At 31.4% G+C, this 24,218-nt stretch overlaps 1 protein-coding gene across 1 annotated transcript; it reads right to left on the bottom strand.

Annotated features, from left to right (window-relative positions):
* Positions 1–13,075: 13,075 nt before the first annotated feature.
* Positions 13,076–22,474, bottom strand: LOC107613358 (2-oxoisovalerate dehydrogenase subunit alpha 2, mitochondrial-like). Its single transcript, XM_088496433.1, has 8 exons — positions 21,866–22,474; positions 15,809–16,129; positions 15,131–15,288; positions 14,942–15,041; positions 14,743–14,854; positions 14,119–14,258; positions 13,837–14,022; positions 13,076–13,424 (listed from the first exon to the last, which is right to left on the bottom strand). The coding sequence occupies exons 1-8, from the start codon at positions 22,142–22,144 to the stop codon at positions 13,257–13,259; spliced, it is 1,464 nt and encodes a 487-aa protein (XP_088352559.1). The 5' UTR covers positions 22,145–22,474; the 3' UTR covers positions 13,076–13,256.
* Between the last annotated feature and the right edge of the window lie 1,744 nt (positions 22,475–24,218).

Raw genomic sequence — 24,218 nt, 5'->3', positions numbered from 1 at the left:
GCTTTGTTTTGATCTCTACTTAAGAAATGATTTTGATTTTGATTTTGATTTTAATTTTAATTTTTTAATATCACTTTAACTTCAACCATCTAACTTCTCCCATATTATTGGTTAAGTACTTAAGTTTAATGCTTTTAAGAATGGATGATATTCTTGGGGCTAACCTTAACGTGGTTACGGGGCATATAAACTATCTTTGTCTCAATTTTTTTTAGAATAAAGAATCGTTTTTGTTCTTATCGTTTGGGACATATTTCAAATTTTTTTTTAACGTTTTAAAACTGTAACAATGTTATTCTACTATCTTTTTTGTTAAAAAATGTTTATGGGAGATATGCACATGGACATCAAAATCTATTGTGGTAGATTGCTCTCATATTATTGATAGAGAAAAAAATAAAAGTAAAACTAAAAAGAGTAAAGTGATAAATAAATTTTTGAAAAGAGTAAAGTATCGTTTTTGTCCCCAACATTTGAGTAAGTCCTATTTGTGTCCCTAACATTTAAATCGTCCTATTTGTATTCTTAACGTTTATAAAAGTGATTCAATATTATTCTACTATCAATTATACTAACAAATCAGATTATATTTTTCAATTATTCTCACTTGGATGTATTCATTCTCAATTAGGTCTCACTTGGATGTATTCGATTTTAATATTATACCCACTATTTGTGTTTAGATTTAATTATGTTTCTAGAAAAGTGAATTATGTAAATGTTGTAGGAATTAGTTTCAATATTTGATGAGCTATTTTTCGGAGTAGATCATCGATTCTATCCCAGACATTTGTATTCTAACTTCAAGAAGAGATTTTTAAAACTCAAACTAAAGCACTCATGATGTGTAATTGACGGCGGGATAACATTGAATCACTTTTACAAACGTTAGGAATACAAATAGGACGATTTAAACGTTGGGGATACAAATAAGATTTATCCCAAACGTTGGGGACAAAAACGATACTTTACTCTTTTGAAAATTTATACTTCAGATAGATTAGTTTTTAAAGAAAAAAATATTAATAATGTCTTTCAAGATAGTAGATGTGGATATATTATTTTCAAATTAATCCCTTATGATTAGGATAGAATGTCTTAATTTGAATTAACTTGTCCACGTTTGTTATTCTAAAAGACTCTATTGGTACTTTTTTTTTAGGGATTAATCTATCCGAAATATAAATCCTCACGTGTTTATTTGCCACTTTACTCAACTAAAAAAAAAAGACAATATAAAAGCCTAATAATTGAAATTGCTAAAAAAAAAGGAAAACAAAGAGTAACAAGGAATTAGAGATAATACTCAATTTGATCTCTAAACTTACACATGAACCTCAATTTAGTCCTTAAAATTTCAATTGCCTCTATTTAGTCCCAGAACTTTACAAATATTACTCACGTTAGTCCCTGACGTGTACAACGAAATGCCACACTGGACGCCAAACGAATATATTACGTGACTTTTGAAACTTTTGCATCAAATTTAGTCCTAGCAACTATTTAAATACCTAATCCCCATTCCATTTGAAGCTCCTTAGCTTCTTCTTCAAACCTTACTCCTCTGTTGGGAGACATTTTTATAAAGTTCATAATGGGTAGCGGCAGTAAATCCGTTGAGAGTTCCAGCAACCAAGGTTCTAATGGAGGTTGGAAAACCACTTGAAGCAGAGAAGAACTATTTCCAGAGTGGTGTGAGTGTGGGTGTAGACCCGTTCTGAGATGATCAGAAACAGATGCAAATTCAGAGAGACCTATTTTTGGGTATCCAAACTATAATATAAGTGCAAGAGTATTCTAAACTTTTTCTGAAGCTTGTAGTATCTGATTCTTTCTCCATCTCCATTGAATATGTTTGCACAGTGTTGACAAGAGGTGGTGTGGGTTGTTTGTTTGGGCTAATAAATTCCACAAAGAAGGAGAAACAAGAGGCAGAGTGGTTCTAGAAAATGAAAATGATGAAGAATGGAGGATGAACTTTGCTTGGAAGATTGAAAGTTTGAAATATGAAGTTAGGACTTTGAAATTGGGAGGAATTTTGTTGGTTGCAACATATTTGCTTGTAGCTACTATTTTATTATAGAAATGGTGAAGGCTGGCCTGATGTATTTTGCTAAAATGCCAAATTTGATGGTTGAAAGATTCAAATTAGAGGAATATTTTGAAGAAAAGTTAATGTATATTGTTGTACCTATTTTTATTTTAAGTTTCAATGAATGAAAATTGCACTTGTGTTCATTTGAATGGAAATTGTAATTTGTGAGTTAAGATATTGTTTATTTGTGAATTCAATTATACAAAATAAAATATAAGAATTTTAGACAAGGAATATCATCCCATTCTTTTATAATTCATTAATAAGGCATTCACATTGATACTGAATTCAAACACAACTATAATGTTAGTGTGATGCAACACATAAACAAAACAAAGTAAGTTATCCAAAAGGAACCATTTCAAGTATAACTAACCAAAAGCTAACATTGCAAAGTTATACAAACTTAGAAAAAGAAGATAACTAATCCAAAAGGTAAATAATCCAAAAGTATAATTCCCTATTACATATAAAGCTCCTAAAAATAGAGAATGATCAACAATTCAATTCTTTTTTCTTGGAGGTTTGAATCCGGAAATAGGGACAAATTTCATGATACTGGCTAGTCACGTGGTTATCCCTGAAGATGCACCTTGCATTGGATCAACTGGTACATTGGTTGCGGGTGAGATACTAGAAGGTTGGGACACCACTCTTTTGGTTGCAAGCTTTGGGGGTCTTGCATTATGTTACACTGGACTAGTCTCCATCTATAAAAAGTGTGAAGAAGTTAGTGAAATTTGAACAAAAAATGAATTGACATAGTGGTTAAATTTAAGGAATAATTTAAAATATACCATTACCTGTAGAGAGTCTTTATTCTGAGACATAATTGGTTGGCTCATGCCAAGCTCAACCTCAGCTTGGCCTTCATGCTAAACTTCTTGAGTTTGAATTAGAGGTGGATTGTCATTAGGTGAAATAGCATGGGCAGGGTTCACAACTGGAGCAGTAGTGGTATGGGCAGTAGGGTTGGAATTACCACCTATAGCAGCTGCCACTTCTTCAACCTCTTTTTGGACAGTTTCTCTTGGTGTGAGCTTTTTCGCCACAATAGCGACAAGAAACTTCTTTATAAATCCTCTTCATCTTGGTCTTTTGCTTCTTGCTTCTATTAGAGCCCTCATTGGCATCCTTTTTACGATTTTTCTTAGGTGCTCCTGGCATCTGTTTGAATTTTGGAGCTTGTGGTCTATTGTATGGAGACTTCTCTCACATTACTTGGTCAAGAATAGGGTTTAAATGGAATACATATGTGTCATTATATGCATCCATTATCAATCACTTGTGGCAAAATTCATCAGGACATTTTCTGGCTTTAGCCAATGCAATACAAGCATGAATATAAGGCATCCATGTACACAGAAATACAATAGATACAACCAGTAATAATTAAATATATTTGTATCAGAAAACCAAAACATGGTAATATATAAGATGAATCTTGAGCATAGAACAAAAAAGAATTCATTAACTACCACTTAGCTGACTTAGATGGTCGTTGTTCCACAACATAATCCAGTTCAGAGACTCCATGTTCATAATACACATGAGAAACTCCGTTGTTTCTCTCTGTAAAGATGCACATTTTTAGCATCTCATTGTCATTAGTCAGGGTCCTCAAACTAGTTGTCAAGGGCCTGTTGGAAACCAACCATCAACATTGCTCAATCTTATCATAGCCAAGATATTTGTAGTAGTCCTTGATTAAAAAGCATTCAAAGTGTCTATATCTAACCCAGGAAAAAATTTGTTCTCTACATTATGTCAAGCTTCCATCTTCATTTCTGACAAATGATCCTCTATGGTGATATATAATTTTAATATATATATATATATACTGGAATTCATTTAACAATGATATTAACATAACTATATTAATTCATCAATTAATTAATAAGTTGTTATGTCAGTGCAAATAAGTAGAATTCTCAATTTATTTCACCACTGCAATTTCAATAGTAAATATAAGTAACCAACAAAAGAAAATTCATGAAAATGTTACAAACGTGACTTTTAAATATGCACTAAATCATCCTATGACGAAAATGTGTTCAGTTTTAACTTCTAATAAATAATCTACAAAATTCACCTCAATGTTTATTCAATAATTCAAGTGAATTGAAGAAAGAGAGATGCAATAAGAAAAAAAAACATAATTTGACTACTCTTTACCATGTTTTGAAAAGGTTAGACTTGCTAAAACATAAATTACATTGTTATTATAAGACAACAACAGACCAAAAAAATTCATTAAGAAAATTATATCAACTACTCCATATATGATCAATAATTAAATCTTGTGGATCAATTACTCCATGTTGCAAGATGCAAGAAGTAATTGACTTACTTTACTTGGCTATATATAGAGATCAAGACTTTGATGAAACTGCACCTCTCTTCTAATTAAAATAGAGGAAGAATTAAATGTAACATATTGCATATGACAATTTGATTCCATCCTTTTATTTCTTAATACATTGATTATCAGATAAACACACTAATACCGAAATCCTAACCCAAAAACACTTTCCTAAAATACTCAAAATCAAATTAATGGTACAGAAAAAGGTAATGATTAAACATCTAACTAATAAGCCAAGAAATTAAATGATAGTAACTGAAAACATAAATCCTAATAGAGAATAAGCACAAAAATTAACATTATACTAATATGCAAAGAAAAATGCATTTAGCTAGAATGCATAAAAAAGAAAAAGAGGAGGAACCAAAAGTGAAGCAAAAAAAACAAAGCATCATCATAGGTATAGAAGTTTTTTTCTTCACTATTTTTCTTACTTCTAACTCAGCCAATTTAGGTAAAGAGAAGACGGCTGGTGCAATGTGAAGTGGTTGAAGAGAAGAGAATCGCAACTTTAAGGAATCTGATGAGTCCGACTCACAACAGCGTTATTGTAGAGGAGAAAGAAGAAGAACAATCCTATTACGGGAAGAATATGATGTAGTGCTTGTTTAACTGAAACGTTTGCCATCTCGAAACGTGATACAACGTCGTTTTGGACTATTTGGGTGAAAAACCAAAACGACATTGTTTTAGTGGAGTCCAACATGGCATTTTGTTAGACACGTCTGATAATGTCTCCGTGATGGAAACCACTGTAGAGACTAACGTGAGTAAAATTTGTAAAATTCAGGGACTAAATAAAGGCAATTGAAACTTCAAGAACTAAATTGAGGCTCGAGTGTAAGTTCAGGGACCAAATTGAGTATTATCTCAATTCTCAAGGAATTAAATAAAATATTTTATTGATTAAATGTAAAGTCATAATTGCTAATCCTGTCAACTTCTAGATCATCGCAAAAGTGGGTTAGAAACCAAATTCGAAGAGTCTTTGGTTTCTGCCTCTACAACTACTTAAGCAATTGTGAGGATTTGATCATTAGGATTCTGAACCATTGGTTTAAGTAGTCGGCCTCCATAGGGTGTCTTAATGAAACACCCACCAATTCCAATCATGGACCTCCACACCGTAACACTCTTTTTTCAAGCATCCAAGTACATATTGAGTTTTTCAAATGTTGGTCTCATGTTCCTCCCTGACACTAGTGTCTCAAAGGCAAATTAGGGTGGTCTATAAACTTGCAAATGGACCGAAGACCCTAGATTTGATCGTAGCAATTCAGTACAATAATTAGGGTGTTGCTCTACATATGTTCCATGTAACTCATCTAGTGCAAACTGCTTCACCCTGTCCATTTTAGACTTGTTTAAATCTACATTTCACTTGCTATATGCATTTTTTATAGCTATTACTTATTAGGTTGAATTCCTCCAACAATGCAAAATACCTTATGGGGATTAACATTTCTGTTCTTATTCAGCTTGAGTAGACCCATGATCATATGCAATATCTAAATATGGATAAATTCTATATTTAATTTAGGTATGAAAGGGTGTATCTAGATGAGCTCAAAAAAATCATGTATTGAATGTACCACTTTTATGAATTATTAGAATTCAGTAAATAAAAATAAAAAAATGCTATAAAAAATAGTATTGATCAAGGGCAAAGCTAGAACCTCTTTTAGGAAGAGGCCAATATAAAAAATACAATTAAATAGAAGGAAAAATATAAAATTAAGGAGGGATTAAATTATAAACTAGAAGATTTTATAAGTAAAAGTTATTAATTTGGAGTGGTCATTGCCTCCCTTCCTCTACATTAAGCTCCACTCCTGATATTGATAAGACTTTAATAAATATAGATTATTACATAAATAAATGAGTAACTATTTTTAGTTTTATATAGCATATTTAAATAAATAAATAAGTGCAAAATATATTAATATATACAAAAATGATTATAAATCTTTTTATTTACTAAAATTGATAAATATGAAGTAAAAATGATAAATAAATGTATTGATGCATCCACGGTTGATTTTATGCCTCTAGAGCTTGTACTTATTCTACAGATTATCAACCATGTTCTTGTACTGCTGTTATGTAGGACATTTCGTTAATTATTTAACTTTGAGCTCACGGTGGGACTAAATTGAAGCTAAATGAAATTTTTTTGGATTCAAATAGGACCCTTTAAACCTTAAGGATCAAAACAGGATTACGCCCAAACGTAGAGGACCAATTTAGTACTTTATCCTTTTAAATATCTGTAGAGATTGGTCCGATTCAGCTAGAACATGTATATGAATAACTTCAAGTCATTATAATTTCTACTTTTCAAAGAAGTAAGTTCCATAATGAATTTACAATCATTTTCATTTTTTGTTTTTTAGTGTTGTTAAAATAAGCAAATTTAGATGAATATAAATGAGTAAGAACATTTTTAAATATGTATATGTCACCCACAAAAGTCCCAAATTAGAGAGGTGATTCACCATTACAAGCGTTAATGATTTCATTACATTGAGAAATATCATTTATTACCTTGTAGTGAAGTCGATTATAAAATGATTTAACGTTCTTTACTTCCAGAAAAGGTTTTGAAGATCTAACTAGAGAAAAAAAACCAAAGAAAAAAGGCTCAACTACTAACCATGAACCAAGTGAACGGAAAAGAGGTTTTAAAGGAGATCGATCAACGAGAATTTAACTTATAGAAAGAAAGAAATTGATAAAGACTTGTGCTTATAGCTGGGCCTACTAAGATAGGTCCAACCCACGTTCGCACCGAAAAATGAGCAACTCTCATAAGTGGGCCACACAAGGTTAGACTGACTCAAATACAAGTCTCCTAATCTATATCCAGCCTGAATTGGAAAGCAAGTCAAATGCTCTCCCACTATTGGTTATTAGTGGTGATAACCAACTCAAACATGGAGTAACTTCACACTCTGTAAGAGAATAACAATCCATTATCATTTAAAGTCATCTTCAAGAAGTGACTAGATTACATCTACAACTCTATAAATATCCCAACACTCAAGATTTTTTTTTAATCTAATCTTACTTAAACCTACTAAAACTCTTGCTGACTTAAGCATTAGAGTCTCTTGCAAGTATTGTCCCACTACCATCCCGACGAACAATTTAGAACCTTACCCAAAGGATTTGTTGAAACCTTTTCCATGGTCATTTTCAAATGGGGGATGGACCTACTTGATCCTTTCCCACAAGCGTAAAGGCAGGTAAAGTACCTGATAGTCGGAATCGATTACTTCACGAAATAAATAGAAGCCAAATAGTTAGCTTCTACTATAGCTTGACAATGTCGGAGGTTCCTATGGCACAACATTGTGACCAAGTTTGGGGTTCCTTTAATTCTCGATTACAACTGACAATAGCACTTAGTTTACCGACTCACATTTTAGGAACCTGGTCTTCGAACTCAAAATCAAGCATTAGTTCATCTCACTCGAGCACCCACAAGCAAACGGTCAAGTTGAGGCAACCAACAAAGTCATCCCCAATAGGCTTAAGAGACAACTCTACTCAATGAAGAGGGCATGGGTAGAACAACTTCCACATATACTTTGGACATATCGGAAAACTTCTTAATCTACTACAGGAGAATTTTCTTACCGACTTACCTATAGGTAAAAAACATTATTCCAATCGAAGTCAGCGAAGAAAGTCCAAGAGGGGTCTTTTACAATGAAGTAAGGAATGCAAAGAGCCTCCAACAGGAACTCAATTTGCTATCTGAAGTCAGAGAAAAAGCTCGGACCTAAGAAGAGGTATTCAAACAAAGAATGACAGCAAGATACAACAAAAATGTCATCAAAAGAAGCTTTTTTGAAAATGACCCTATCCTCATAAGGAACAATATCGAACTATCCCCACTCAGGGAAGGGAAACTCGTAGCAAATTGAAAGGGCCCTTACAAAACCAATTTGAAGTTTTATCCCATTGGATTTTATCGAAAGGGATTTCAATGAGGTATCAAAGTGGAGGGTAGGAGTTACAACTTGTAATCACTCTTGGTAGTAACTAGCCTATTCATTGTAATCGTACAAAGTGTTGATGAAATCACTCTTCTTATGTATTATTTGTCTAATTTTCAACTAAATTTTGAAGCAATAGTGACAGTAGTTGCAGTGGCAACAACCTCAGCCTACCTTTGTTGAAGTCATTATAAGCTTTGGAGGTCGAAGTCATTTTTTCTGCAATATGAAAAATAACACTAAGTTATTAAAGTGACATATTAATCAAAAAACTAGTATACAACTATCTACATCGAAGCACTGACTTACTAAGTTATGTTTCCACATAACTCGACGGTTTCATTATCAACATTTTGGCATTTAGGAAAGGATGCCTTCCCCAACATTCCTTCAACAAGTCAAATACGACAATATCTTCTTCAATTGGACATTCTCACTTGACATGAAAGGGACAACTTCTCTGACCTCAGACCAATATAAACTATAATGGTGTGTCCTCCTCAGACAAAAAGAAAGGTGTGACACCCTCCTTGGGAACTAATTTGAGAAACTTATTATTAAAGTCATGAAACGAACCCTAAAAAATCTAGAACACCTTGATAAACTTGGAAGGATGTCCGCTGTTGTTGGCCCCTAACACTAAAAGGTGTAGTTAAATGAAAGAGGTAGTAAAAAATATGAAGGAAGGCCGAAGTCTTAAGAACTTAGAAACTATCTCGTAAGCTCGGTAAAATCCCATAAGCTTAGGTGAAGCTAAGAAGGGAAAACTTTACAATCTATTAGGAGTTTGGATTGATAGGTGATAAAAAGGAGTTTCATTTCTATTCTAATAAAGAAGCACTCATATATGTACATAAAGTGAGGAGATTGGGGGTGTAAGGATGTGTGTATTGCAAGCCCTTTCCTCGTTAGATGGAGAAATGACTTCATAGTTAGTCGCATCCTCCAACCTTTGAAAGAAGGACCCTATCACCTAGGATTCTTTTCAGAGAACCTTCATTGGACAACGACATTATTATGAGAACTTGTGGGTCCACCCATTCAAAATCGGCGGGTATCTCAGTTGGTAGCACATGGATACCCCTCCTTACGATTTTTTTCAGAGACCTACAAAATAGAAAGGGAGGGGTTTGCTAAGATCTGCAAATCTATAAGGTAATGTCATCTATGACTACATCGAATAAATCTCTAAGAACAACCTCCATCTCGAAGATGACGGAAGGGCCCCTAGAGGGGGCACCAAGAGTCACCTAGGGATGGTGGCGACACTTAAATTCCATGGTGGCACAACAAAAATAGCCACTAATGCTATCATTACTACATTATCCACACAACCAAAAGAAGGAAAAGCAACCTGAAATTGAAGAACTTGTAAGGAATAAGCGAATATGGATAGCAAAACAAAGGGCGCAAAGTCACCAGAAAAAGAGATAAAAAGTTTGAGAGTTCGAAAAGAAAGAAGGAGAATGAAGCTGTGAAAAAGATTATTCATAAAATATTTTAAGATAGTGACATTAATGTAAGTTTACTCTCATTTTAAATGCTTTTAAATACTACCACGTTAATCGATGAAAACCAAAAGAATGCAAGAAGCACTAGAGCGATGCGTGTCCTTTCAAAATACGACGAGTTTCGACCCGACTATGATCACATTGATACGACTTCTTCGATGATCTACTCTTTGATAAGTCGTCCAACTACTTACCCGAGCTCCGACTTGAGGATTAGAACTCGGGTAGGGACTCTATTCATACCTGAGTCTACTAATATAGGTCCAACCCACATTTTCACCAAAGAACGAGTAGCCCAACAGTAGCGAATCCAATCCATGTAACCTCATCCATGCAAGTTGGACCGACTCGGTTACAAGTCTCTTAACACGCATCCGACTTGATTTGGAGAGAAAGCCAAATGCCCCCTACTTCGATCATCACAACTAAGGTGATAACCAACTAAAACATGGGATAACTTCCCACTCTGTAAGGGAATAACCACCCATGATCATTTGAAGTCATCCCTAAGAAATGACTATATCACATCTATAATTCTAGAAATACCTCAACACTCGTATATTTTTTTAATCCAATGTCATCTTAAACCTGCTAAAACTCTTCCTGACTTAAGTATTAGAATTCCTTACAGGTACTCCCACCACTGTCCCGACGAATAAGTCAAAATGCTCACCCAAAGGCATTTGGACCATACGTCCTGGCTGAAATCCACCTTGGTTAGGTAACAACTTAGAATAACTTCCATGTGAAAAATATATAGAAAAAGTAGCATGATTAGAACTTAACCATCCTAAACCTACTATTAGATACATTCTTTCATTTCTATAAGTTAAGGATAGTGTCAAATAATTTTCACATGCAAAAGTAGCTAAGCACTAATTAGTTAGAATATCAGTTATAAAAGCAAGACTTTCTTATATTGACATAGAGAAAGTAAAAATTATGGATGAAGAAGTATTTTTATAAGTAGTATTTTTAAATTTTATTTTTGTAAAAAAATTATAAGAATTTGAAACATGATTTGACTCTTGCATATTTCTGTCTCGCCTCAATTTGATTAAGTTGGGTTAACACCAGAAAAGAGATATAATATAAATTTTCTCAATTTTGTTCTTAAAACATTGTGATTGATTATGACAAATACTAGTGTCAGTAATTTATATTTTCATATCTTCTCTAGTTTTTGCTTTTTATAAACATAAATGTTTACTTATATTTCTGTGTTAAAAAAGTGAAAACAATAATGTTACCTATTTTTTATTTCTATTTGTTAAAAATGCAAATAAAACCAACCAGAAAATTTTTTAAAAAAGAAAGTGAGCCAAAAAAAAAATCTTAATATTTTCATATATTATATATAATATTTTAATAAAATACATATTACTAATTTTTTTAATAAAGGTAGTTGTTTAATATGTTTTAATTTTTTAACAAAACATTCTAATCATATGTCAAATAATATAAAATAAATTTTATTTATTTTATATCTTATAAGTTGCAATTAAAAATAACATTTTAAAATGAATTTTTTAATATTATAAAATTTATTGCATAATAATTGATTATAATGAATAAAAAAAGATTTATAACTTTATGTATTTATATGCTTTATATTATTTATTTAAAACAAAAGGTTACAATTGTCATTTTAAAATATTGTATATTAAAAATATTTATTTATTTGTGTATTAATATAGTTTATATTTATTAAATTCTTTTAATGTGCTTCTTTCATAGCATTTTTTAATTTTTATTTAATAAATTCAAAGTTCATAAAAGCAGTGCATCCCATGGGCACAAAATTATTTGAGCTGATTTTAGACAAACAGTCACATATAAGCTTGAGTTTCCTTCTTCTTTTTTTTTCGTGAAGCTTTTGTATTTGTATAGTAAAATTTATTTAATTTGTAGTTAAGAATTTCTGTAATTTTAATTTTGTCCATGTAATTATTTTGTGTTCAACTTCGCAAATTAATTTGTTTCTTAACTTGTTATTGAAATTTTTGTGTTTTTTTGTTTTTTTTTTAACTTTAAGAAACAAATTTTCTTGTAAGAAATCTTCAATAAAAAATAAAACTTTTTGAAGAAAAACAAATAAATCTGTAGATAGAAACACAGAAATTTAGTGTCATTTATGACTTGTTTTTGAATTTCTATGTTTATTAAAATATAATTATGTGCTTAGCTATTGAAGTATATTATATATCATTGTGAGTTCTTTTTTTTTTTACTAAATTTTTGCGTTTTGTAGTTAAGAATTTTTGTATTTTTTTCATTTTATCTATATAATCATTCTGTGTGCAACTTCACAATTTGATGTGTTTAGCTTCACAATTTTTTGTGCATTTCTTGTTTTGGTTAATTTTAGAGACAAAATTTCCTCTAACAAATGTTTTGGGGAAAAAACATAGAAAGTTTTGAAAAAATATACATAAATTTATGGACGAAAATGTATAAATTCTACATTTCTTTGCTTCATTTTTTTTTGTTCTTCTTCTCCTCTTCCTCATTGTTTCACTTCTCTTCATTTTCTTTAAGGAAAAGTCTAGAAGGTCAGCAATTTTATCAAATTCTGGCCAGTATGTAACCATCAAAGAAAAGTGAGTCTATGGATGAAATCTCACATTAATCTCACACCATTAAAAGTCTCATTGATGGCTATTTGATGGCTATAAATCCCAAATGTTACTGGTCCCTATCATTCCTCTTTTTTTATTTCTCTTTTTCTATATGTTTTTCCTTTGGAAAAAAGAGGGAAAAAAGGCAAAATAAAAAAAAGGGAAGAATATAATTTGTTTGGATAAACCTTTACGAAAACATCTTTTACTATTAAAATTTTGCCAAACATACTAAAATATAGAAGGTTTTTTATTTAAATATTTTTGTCTAACAATTTAATAACACCCAAACAAATGCTTACTCTAATATTCTCTTATTTTTTACTAAAGGAGTTATTCATATAACACTCCCTATACGAAAATATACTCCAATACAAACGCTCTTAAGAATAAGAGTGATGCATGTAAGAGTTACAAACTTTAAAAGTCCTCCCCATCCCCCCTTCTTTGTGGCTTTGATAGCAATGCATGTAAGAGCCTATCTATGATAATTGCAATTTTATTTTACACTCAATAAAGGGTTTATTCTTCACTCTGCTTTCTGGTTAGATTTCTGTTTGAAATCAATACATAATAATAAAACCAAGAGAAACCTCCAGGACCCCTAAATTTTTTTTAACTCTTTTGGGGTTGGAGGTCCAACTTTGTACAAATCCTTATTTGAAACTACAAAGGGACATCAGAAGGGTAGTCCTCTGGATGCTTCTTGACAATTTCTCTAAGTAATCTCTCTTGCTCCTCAAGGTTCGATGGTAGTCGGTCATAGACGTCGTTGAATAGGTCGCTGAGCTGAGGTTTTTGTGCTTTCTCTGCCACCTGGATAGCTTGCATCAACTGAAGGGAAGAAATTTTAAGTAAAAAAAAAGTTGTCTAACTAGTTTGGTGTGTGTCTAAAGTGGAACTAGCAAAATTATAGATGGCAGTTCAAGAAGGTATTTTTGTAATTCCAATATGAATGGACAAAATAATAATCTTACCGCGGTCAAGGATTTGATTACTAGACGAATCACATTATACAAACCTTGGAGATCACGAAGGCCAAGAGTCCGACTCAAAGGCAAATGTAATGACTTACTTGAAAAGCGGAAAAGCCATATTCCTTGTACTCGAGGTCAATACATTTGCACTTGAGTCAGATTAACATAATGTGATTCTTTCAATAATAAGGCCGTGATAAGATTACCATTCTTTTCCTTTGTATTGGAATTACAAAAATACATTTTTGAGCTCGTACCATTATAATTACCTGCTTCCTCACGCTGCTTCTAAGCTCCGATTCATTGTGATCACTCCACCAACCATTCCTTTCAACCCATCTTTTGAATCTATTCACAGGATTTCTTTCCATCTTCCAATATTCAATCTCATCAATTGGCCGGTACTTGGTTGAATCATCTGATGTAGAGTGGTGTCCTACTCTATAAGTGAGAGCCTGGAAGTTATTTAGTATAGTATTTGTCATACACTTAACTGCTATGATATAAAACAAATGCAAAATTATCTTAGCATGCAAGGAGATCACCCCCACCTCGATTAGAACTGGTCTTTTTTCTTTGATCGCAATTTCACGAGCAGTATGAACTGCGCTATAAACAGCAAGAGCATCATTTCCATCTACTCTGATGCTCCAGATTCCATAAGCCTGTCCTTTCACTACTACTCCATCACCTATCCAAACAAGCATAAAATAAGCTTATAGGTGTTATAACTATTTTACTCGATGCAAATTCTTCAACAGGGAGAAGAATATATTGTATCTTGATGGATCTTGGGCTAATATATATATAACTTAGAATTTATTCATGCTGTAAAAATTCTAGAAAATTTTATTTTGGCCTAATATTATTTTTTGATTAAGGTTATCTTACTAACCTTATTTATTTATGGAATAAACATGTAATTTCAATATTTAAATTTTAAATAATAATTAATATTGATGCAAAATAGTAATATGTCAAATTTTATAAACACTAGTTCTAGAGGCGGGGAAAAAACACCAGAAATAATTTTGAAAAGATTTAGAGGGGAAAAAACACCATACAGACCTGAACTTGATAGGATTTAAGCTCGTTGGAGGTACGTAAGTCATTTTTCAGAAAAACAAATTCAGAGAAACAATTGGAAGAATTTGAAAAGAAGTGAAAAAATGTACTTCGAAATTGTTCTTCTACTGGTGTACTGATGGCCCATCCATTGTTACGGCAGATAAAAATAACAGGGGCATCCATTACTGCAGCAAAGTTCAAACCAGCATGGAAATCACCCTGCAATATTTTAAGAGAAGCAAAAAAAAAAAAAAAAGCGATTATTACTTATTTTATGAGAGATTGTTGACCATCCTTTTTACAGACCTCACTGGTGCCTCCGTCGCCACAATAAGTGACTGCACACGCACTTTTGCCATCGATTTTAAGGGAGTAGGCGGCACCAACTGCTTGAGGAAGCTGTGTCCTGAATTTCTTGCCAAATAACATTAGATTTATTCAGAGTGCATGCCACCAATTAACAATTTGATTGCAATGATTTTAATTTGTTCTTACGCAATGGGGGACGACACTGTGAAGTAATTATGCTTGTTAGACCCGTAGTGTATTGGCATCTGCCTGCCTTTTCCCAAATCACTTGTGTTTCCAAACAACTGGTCCACAAATTGTTGCAGTGTGAAACCGCGCCACAATAGCACTCCTGGCTCCCGGTACTAGCAGTTCCAACAGATTACACATTTACAGTGTCAACAAACATGCATCTCCAATATGTGCAAGCTTTATTAAAACATACACAAATACACCGTGACTGATTTTTTGTGTGCAGAAACATTTTTTTTAACTATGTTACATCTATATCAAAAATTAGCCACTAAATCAACTACCTGCATGAATATATGTCGAAATACAAAATATACACTAGAAATTAATTAAATAATACATGTACTTATACACAAATATATGATAACTAATTTGGTGGTTGATTTTTGGTGTATACGTAATATTTTTGTTATTAAAATATCTATGACTATCTTCTAGGAATATGAAGTTCAATGTGAATACTTAGTTAATAAATTATGAAATTATAACCATTAGGAGCTGAAGTACATTGGAATTTCAATGATCCTGTATGTACAGGAGATTCAAAATAGTAGAAAGTATGATACTAGAAACTGTGAAAAAAAAAAGGTTGAGCTTCAGTAGAGAACACCAAGTTTAAGATGGTAGACAAACCTGAGGCAGAATGATATCATCAAAAGAAAGTGCAGCTGCAGATGCAATGTTAACAGCTTCTTCTCCCATTGAGGTGAGGTAGAAGGAAATTCTTCCTTGACGCTGCACTTCGTAGAATATGCTGTCCATAGTTTGAAGAGTGACCATGTCCGAGTACATCTTCACAGCCATTTCTTTGCTGATCTGTACATAGTTGCTGTATTTCATGGGCATCCCATTGTCATCAAGAACTCTATAGCAAGGCACCCTTTTCTGAATAGACTCGGAAACGAATCTCATCTCCGAAGTGAAGGCAACTTTCCCACCAGGAAAATCAATGACCTGACAGAGTGAAAAGCTTTTAGTAAATCTCTGATGGATAGATGGATAAAGAAAAACTTCCTAGAAACAAAGTCCATAACATGAAACAATTATTTATACACTTGTGCTAACTAACTAATTGATAGTAGATAATGCTAATGTGACAAACACCAATGCTCAGCAGAAGCAATCCATAAAAAGCATGGCGAGTGATCAACTTATGTTACAAAAGATTTCAGAAAAATGGTAAACACCCACACTATACGGTTCCTTTGCAGTAAATAAATACACCATATGCAGCACTTTTTTTTATACTAATTCTATCGACCATCTTTACACCAGAAATGCACAACTGATGGTAGGACACCAACAACTGATCATGAACCTGAGGAACTGAAGCATGAGATTACTAATCTAATTCAAATTTATGCCTAAGTATTTGACAAATCGATTGGCTAGCCTCCTGCTCCAACTTTTAATCGCTCAAGAACAAGGATGGAACTTAGCAGTTTTGCACCGATTGTCGGGCATTGAATACGATTACAGTTAAGGATAAATTTCTGATACTGACAGTGGATGACTTACAATGCAAGCTACACAGAGCACATATATTCTCCAAATTGGATATGAGAAAGGGTATTACCAATTCCTCGTTGATCCTTCAAACAGGTACAAAATAGCATTTAAAACCCATCATGGCTTGAAAGAATGGATAATTATCTTATTTAATTTGGCTTAACTAAGCGCCAGCTACTTTTCAAGCTTTGATGAACTTTGTAAGGAAGTTTATGTTAGTATTTTCTTTTTTTTTTTTTTAAATGACATTCTTGGGAGGACCATTTGTTTCGCATTAGAAACTGCTTTAAAATTGTTTTGTTTTCTTTTCTTTTGGCATGACTGGTATAGAATACTATTTTTTAGGCCTAGTTGAAACAATTACATGCATTTTTGGACTTGTCTGGATACTAAAAACACTTCACTAAATAATATGTTAGTAATGCTGCCCTTTAACTGATTTATTAAAGAAAGACAAAAAATATATAGCAGATATTTAAAAAAGCAACTAGGTAAAGACTAAAAACCATCGAATCAAATTAGTCAATTCAAAGTTCAAGGGTTTTGTGAGGAATATATGCAGTCGAGAGCTTCAAAGTATGGCATGATATTCTCCTAGTCTTCCCCTCCATTAATATATTAATGCCAAGCTAACTGCCATTTTACAGGTTATATACATCTAATATTCATCCCTCATTTCGGGAAAAAAAAAATATTCATCCCTTAATTCCATACATCAGTGGTGTTTGGTACTTCTCCATGTGCACACTACTCAATTGTCAATAATATCATAGCAGGTATACCCAATCAATAATTAGAAAATATAATGTAGATATCAAAAATTAAATATTATATATTTATATATAAATATATTATTTGATTTATTTTATTATATTTTATACTGTTAATTAATTTAATAATTAATTTTAGTATAATAATAATAGAAAAAGTCTAGGGGACCAGCAACTTTTGTGTTTTGTGGCCAACACTTAACCATCAAAAGAAAAGTGAGGGATCTCCCACCATTAGATGTAATCTCACACCATTAAAAACATTATTAATGGCCAATTGATGGTTACAAAACACAAAAGTTACTGACCCCCTAGCACTCCTCATAATAATAATAATAATAATAATAATAATAAATATATTTGAAATATGTTCAATTGTTTAAAATTTTATTATAGATAAGGTTTTTATCACGTGTTTACTATTTTTGTTCTTGTTGGATTATCACGTGCCATTTAAATATTAAAATATTGATTTAAGAACATTCTAGCGAATTTTCATTGACAAAGGCACAATAAAAAAAAATAGTACGAGATAACCATGAAAGAGATGTAATAAAAATAAAAATTAATAAAGAGATAAAATAAAATTAATAGTGTGTCACGGAAACGACCTGATGAGACTGGCAGACTAGTTGTAGTGGAAATGACGACGACACTTGTAAAGAGATATAATAATAATAAAAATAAAAATTAACAATTTGAATTGAAAAAATAAAATTGATTATTTTTTATAATATTAAGTTTAAAAATAAACTAAATTAAATATTAGAGATAATTTTAATAGATTTTGATAAAGTTAAAAAATAAAAAATATTCTTTTGTCATTTAGAAAATATTAAACACTATCTCCATGATGGATAGATAGATAGTGGATAAGAAGACATTATATATTTTATGATACAAAAAATTCAATAAGATAGACCTTTTTCAGACCTTTATGATCCAAACAATTGAGACGTCTGTTGTGAGCTCTATCATATTGAACCAAGAAATTATTAGGTGTACCTAACTTAGTTATATATGGGTAAGCTACGTAAGTTTTAGGTCCGGCTGGGCTTTTAATTTTATTTTTATCAGTCTTTTTCAGAATTTAATAAGAAAATTGACTTCTTTTATTATTTTCTTAACAAATTTTAAAAAAGAAAAATTTATCAAAATTTGCTTAAATAATATAATTAATTTTTAAAAAAAATAAATTTAAAATATAAGAATTTATATCAAAAATAATTTATTTCATATTTAATTTTTTATTACAAAAATACTTATTTTATTTTGTAAAGAGAATAATAAAAAAATTTTATTGTAAGAAAAGTCATATTTTTTAATTTTTTTATAAATATTTTAAATAATTTTTTAAAAAATCACAAATTATTCTAAAAAATTATACCAAACATTAATGTTATAACTTTTTATAAGCTAAAAGTAAAAAAAAAAAGTCATTTATAAACATATTTAAACCGGTTCTTAATCTGTTTTAGTTTCTCAAAAATTTTTCTAGTGTAGAATAATATTCTGTAAAGAATCAAAATTATAATTAATTTTTGAAAAAAAATGTACATTACACATAATATCTTTATTTTTTATTTTTTTTCTATTATAAAAACTGTAATCTTCATTCTTCACCTAACTTCCTTGTTTACCGTAGCGTTATTCTAATTTTTTATATATATGGCTCAAAATGTTCTCAAGACCCTAGGGAGCAACAGCAACACTTCAACCAGAACAATGCAATACAGCAAACTATAGAATTGCATCATCTTCATCCCCAAATTACACCAAAAGTGGCATTTTGATATGTATACAAAACCGAAATCTTGTTTCTTTCAAGAGAGTGATGCGGCCATATAATAATTATAATTTACATTCTTGTTTTGTCTTTTATTCAAAATGTTTTATACCATACAGTTTTAAGTTTTTCTCTGGATTTGTAACTTTTACTTAAATCATGTTCTTCAGTTCTTGGATCTATCTACAGAAATTTTAACATGTAACTGTTAATGCTTCAATTCCTTTTTATCTTTTCCAAATTTAAAGCCAAAAATTCGTTCATCAATATAGGGGATTGATGAATCAAGTTAAAATTCAAACTCAACCAACCATATCTTTAAATTTAATTTTATTTTTCTCACATATTTTTGTTTTATACCAAAAATCTAGTGATTTAACGTAACCTATTCTTGTTTGGCTTTAATTTCTATTTATGGTAAATGTAAAACTCTGTTACACGTACCTAATTAAATGAGATATATTTTTTGGTGTCTAATTAAATGAGATATATGAAATGTGATTAATATTTTTCGCCTATATTTGTTTTAAATTGGAATCAATAGTAATCATTTTTTCGACCATGCTAGTGTATATTAAAATCAACCACCAAAGTCAGTTATTAGTATATACATGTTGGAATATAAATATACATTGAAAATAAATTAAATCACACTTTTATTTATATACAAATATATTAGTACTGATTTTGGTGTACGAATAGTATTTTTAAATTTTTTTTTACTAAAAGTATTAAGCTTTTAACATCATCCCCCATTAAATATTATGAGATCAATAAATATATTTATTCGTAACACCTGTAAAAATTAGGACTGTTGTGGCTGAAAATTCATGGATGAAGTGACTAATCAGTTTTTTATTTGTTGGTATGATTGGGGATCCTTTGTTGGTTAAATCTGTTTGTATTGTAGGAAAGGAGAATAGTTCTAGGTGATATTATGAGGTTGTTGTTGTATATTGTGATCAAACTTCTTCTCCTCTTACGAGTAAAAAAGTCTTTTAAAATAATTAAGCTTGGTTTGGTAAAGTTTTTTAAAGAGGTACTTGTATTTTTTAAAAGTTCAAGCTCCTCATTTTGTGTTTGGTAAATAAAAAAGATTATGTATTTGTGTTTACAGCTTTTAAAAGATCGCGGTACTTTTAAAAGTATCTAAGATAGAACTTTTCAAAATTGGCTTGTGCTTTTCAAAATTTAAAATTATAATATAACCTCGTATCTTAACAAATTTTCAAATTTAATGCTTGCATTTATGTCTATTATAGTATTTTTAAATTTTAAAAGTTATTTTATCAAATGCAATTGTTGTTACTTGTGATTATTAAAAACAATTTTTAATTTGATTTACCAAACATAAATACTACAACTTTTAAAAAATCATCTTTTGAAAGTTAGCTCCTTTTGAAAAGTAAAGCCTTAGCAAAATGAAAGACGCAAGAAGTAAAGAGGACACTTGGTGCGTATGGGTCTCACTAAACGGATTGTATCAAAAGCATACATAATTTTAAACTGACGCTCTCAAGTGGGACGTGCAAATGAAAAGAGACTCAAAGTGGAATAATTGAATACAGGTGGAACTGAAAGAGGAGTAGTTATGATGTTATATATAGTTGTATGAGGGTGTGATTTTTTCACATGAGTGGGTGGTATTATTGCAGGTGCCATAGGTGTGGGGAATGAGTTTTATTTGGCAGCATTGATCGTATAATTCTTTTGTTAGTGAGTTTTGGCTTTTGGGAGATTGATTAATTTTGATGGCTATGTTAAAATTAAAGAAATTAATTAACTAAACTGATCATCGTAAACCATCTTACGAACTCTTCTCCCTGATTGGATCAAGTTTGTACTTGAATTATCCAAAAAATATATATAGAAATAAAAATAATAAAAACTCTTACATAGTAGTCAATAAACAAAAAATGAATTCTTTCAAAGAGACGACACAATTTCAATAATCAGTTTCGATCCGATAACCAATTGAAGTTTATATTGGTGAATCGAATTAATCCTTGTATCACCAGTTCAGTTAATAAAAAATGTTTAAACTCAATTTAATCTGTTAAAAAACTTTTTTTGGCATAACTTTATAGATCTCAATGATTTAATTTAGTCTATTAATCTAATTAAAGAACTAGAGTGAATTTCACATTTTTAGTAAAATACAATATGTTAGATAACAATTAACTACAAATATAATCTGTTTTTAAAAAATATAATTCAAGCTTATAAAATCAAAGATGTTTGGTTATTATCTTAAAACAGTTGAAACGTAGCCGTAACTACACAAAAACATATAATTTTTTTTTTGGTGACTCAAAAAAACATATAATTTGAAACGATAACAGAAGCAAAATCTTAAAAAAAATCTTTATTTTCCGAAATTGTTATTTTACAAAAGCTCATATAGAGATGCGACACGACACGTGTAAAGAGATAACATTTAAGCCAATTATTTATATTTCTCATCAATAAGATAGACAAAAAAGGGGGGAGGGGGTGCATGCATCTTTTGTGTTTCAAACTTTCAATGTCATTCTCCCCATTCTGTGTATCTCAAGATATATAAACCAAATTAATTAACTCTTTGACTCTAATGATAATAATTTGGTATAGTAATTAATGCATTACCTGGTTGTTATCATCGTCATCGGTGACATAGTGCTGCAACTCCAATTGTGCCGCCTCAGCTTTTGTAGACTCAAACCGCCGCAAGAATCGGAAATGGTGGTGAGCTGATGAGTAGTTGTTGTTGATATAAGCCGCTGATGCTGCACATGGCCTTTTCATAAATGGTGATGAACAAGATGAAGAAAAGGTAGGTGCTGATCCTATTCCTAAAAAGGCCAATTTTTTTTTGTGATGAATTAAGGTCCTAGACCTTCTGATCAATGACCAAGAAGATGCCATTGCTGTATGATTCAGAAGTGGGGAGGGAAAGAGGAGGCTAGAAGGTTATGGGTATACACAAGTCACCTAAAAAAGACAAAGGGTGAGGTTTGATTGATTGATCAGAACCCAAAAGAGAGAGTAAAAGAACAAGGGATGATGGTGGAATTAGCGTTCCAGTGTCACACGTAGTTTGTGGGAGTGATGAGTTGTCTGTTGTGAGGGGGTCCAAAGACTAGGAGCTTTGCCGTAACCTATATGCTCATGGGAAACTTTTGGAATGGTGCCTATCTATGTGCAACTGCGTGGGGACACGTTGGATTAATTCTTAGCTACATCCCTTTAATTATAGGAAAAATTTTAAGTATATCAAAATACCTATATTTCAGTTATTTTATCAGTTGATTTTAATTAATATATATTATATATAATTTTTATAATTTAAATTAATAATTAAAATAACTGAAATACCGATATTTTCTATATAATTAAAATTCTTCTCTAATTATATATGTACTAGTACTTCTTATCTTCTTTTTAGTCTCTACTTCATTGTAACAGATAATGGACAGGATTAGGCAGGACTTAAACTGTCTTTAAATATTTATTCATAGGTGTAGAGTAAAAACAAGTATCTGAATCTTATCCATCTAAGTCGCATTAATTATTTTCATCCAACATTACACCTTTATAATAGGTAGAGAACATCGAAATTGTATGTAAAATTAAAAAATAAGTCAAATAAATAAAATATGAGATCTTAATAAGATTTAGATAGTAAAATTATTTGGTTTAGCATAAAATTTATAAAATTAAGTATCTTTCTTTAAAATCATAAAATCAGACGATTCTAAAAGTTAAATTCAAATTTTAGCTATTATGTATTTAACTTTCATACGAAATTATAAATATTTACAAATATACAATAGTCATAAATATTAATAATAAAAATATTATATATACAAAAAAAATTAATCAATCAAATATCTATTATATAAATAAATATATTATTTAACTTATTTTTAATATATAATATATATACAAATAACTAATTTTATTAATTAATTTTAACGTATACATATAATATAATTGTACCAAAAGGACACATGCAGATATTACTGATAATATATGAATATTTATATTGAAATAGCTATTTTTTACTATTAAAAATTTGAGTACTAACAAAATTAACAATAAAAAAATTAAACTAACATATCTACAAAAGATGAATATCATTTGAAAAAAAATATCCAATTATTGAATTTAGAGTTGATTCTAAACTCTTAAAATACACTTTTTGTCATCTTTTTCATTGTTAGAGAATCATTAGCATCAATTTAGACCAATTAGTATCGTCTATATTTATATAATATATCTGTATATTAATTATAGGATTCTATGCCTTTATTACTCTGATTCATTTAGTACCTATAAATACCCCTTGTATATTGTACCTTGGATCACACTGAATAATACACTTTTCAGATTCCTCTCCCAGTCTCTTGTTTGTAACATGGTATCAGAGCCTAGTTTTTTTTTTCCAATGAATTTTGGTTTATAGTCCCATTGTTTTTTTTCCCTTCCGGCAGTGTTCTTTGGCCTCCTTTTTCGTTCCCTTTTTGACGCTTTGGTTCGTCACTACCGTAACCATCTTGTTCATCTTGTCGCCGTGCTTCCAACGCAACCAGAATCACCGCCATCCGCCTCCAGACGCGCCTCCACGCGCCGCCGAAAGACGCTGCCACGACCAGCTTTCCAACGCCGCCAACCTTGCCACAGGACGCGCCGCCACGCGCCGTCGGAAGTGAGCTGGCCACCACTACTGTTTTGCCTTCCAGAAGTTTCAGCAGCCGTTGATCTCGGCACCGATCCAACGCTGCAGGTGCTGCCACGTGTCGCGACGAAGCTTTCCTCCGTAGACCCAAGTGCCCGACCCGCTCGACCCGACCCGACTCGCACCTGACCCGCGCCTCCAGCACGCTGCCAGCGTATCTCTCTTCCTCCAATCAAGTGCTGCCATGTGTCATTCTTCGCTGACGTGGCACTGACGTGTCTAACGACGTGGCGGACAAGTGGGACCCTCCCTAAGATTTTT

This window comes from Arachis ipaensis, chromosome B8 (genome assembly GCF_059453495.1).
Source record: "Arachis ipaensis isolate K30076 ecotype BB chromosome B8, ASM5945349v1, whole genome shotgun sequence".
Lineage (NCBI taxonomy): Eukaryota > Viridiplantae > Streptophyta > Magnoliopsida > Fabales > Fabaceae > Arachis > Arachis ipaensis.
This window is presented reverse-complemented; position numbering and strand designations above follow the sequence as displayed.

Excerpts from the sequence above, each read along its gene's own strand:
- LOC107613358 (XM_088496433.1), bottom strand. The coding sequence starts at position 22,144 with ATGGCATCTTCTTGGTCATTGATCAGAAGGTCTAGGACCTTAATTCAT. Across the intron at positions 16,130-21,865 it reads ATGACGATGATAACAACCAG|GTCATTGATTTTCCTGGTGG; the intron begins GTAATGCATTAA and ends TCACTCTGTCAG. Across the intron at positions 13,425-13,836 it reads GAAGCAGCGTGAGGAAGCAG|TTGATGCAAGCTATCCAGGT; the intron begins GTAATTATAATG and ends TCTTCCCTTCAG.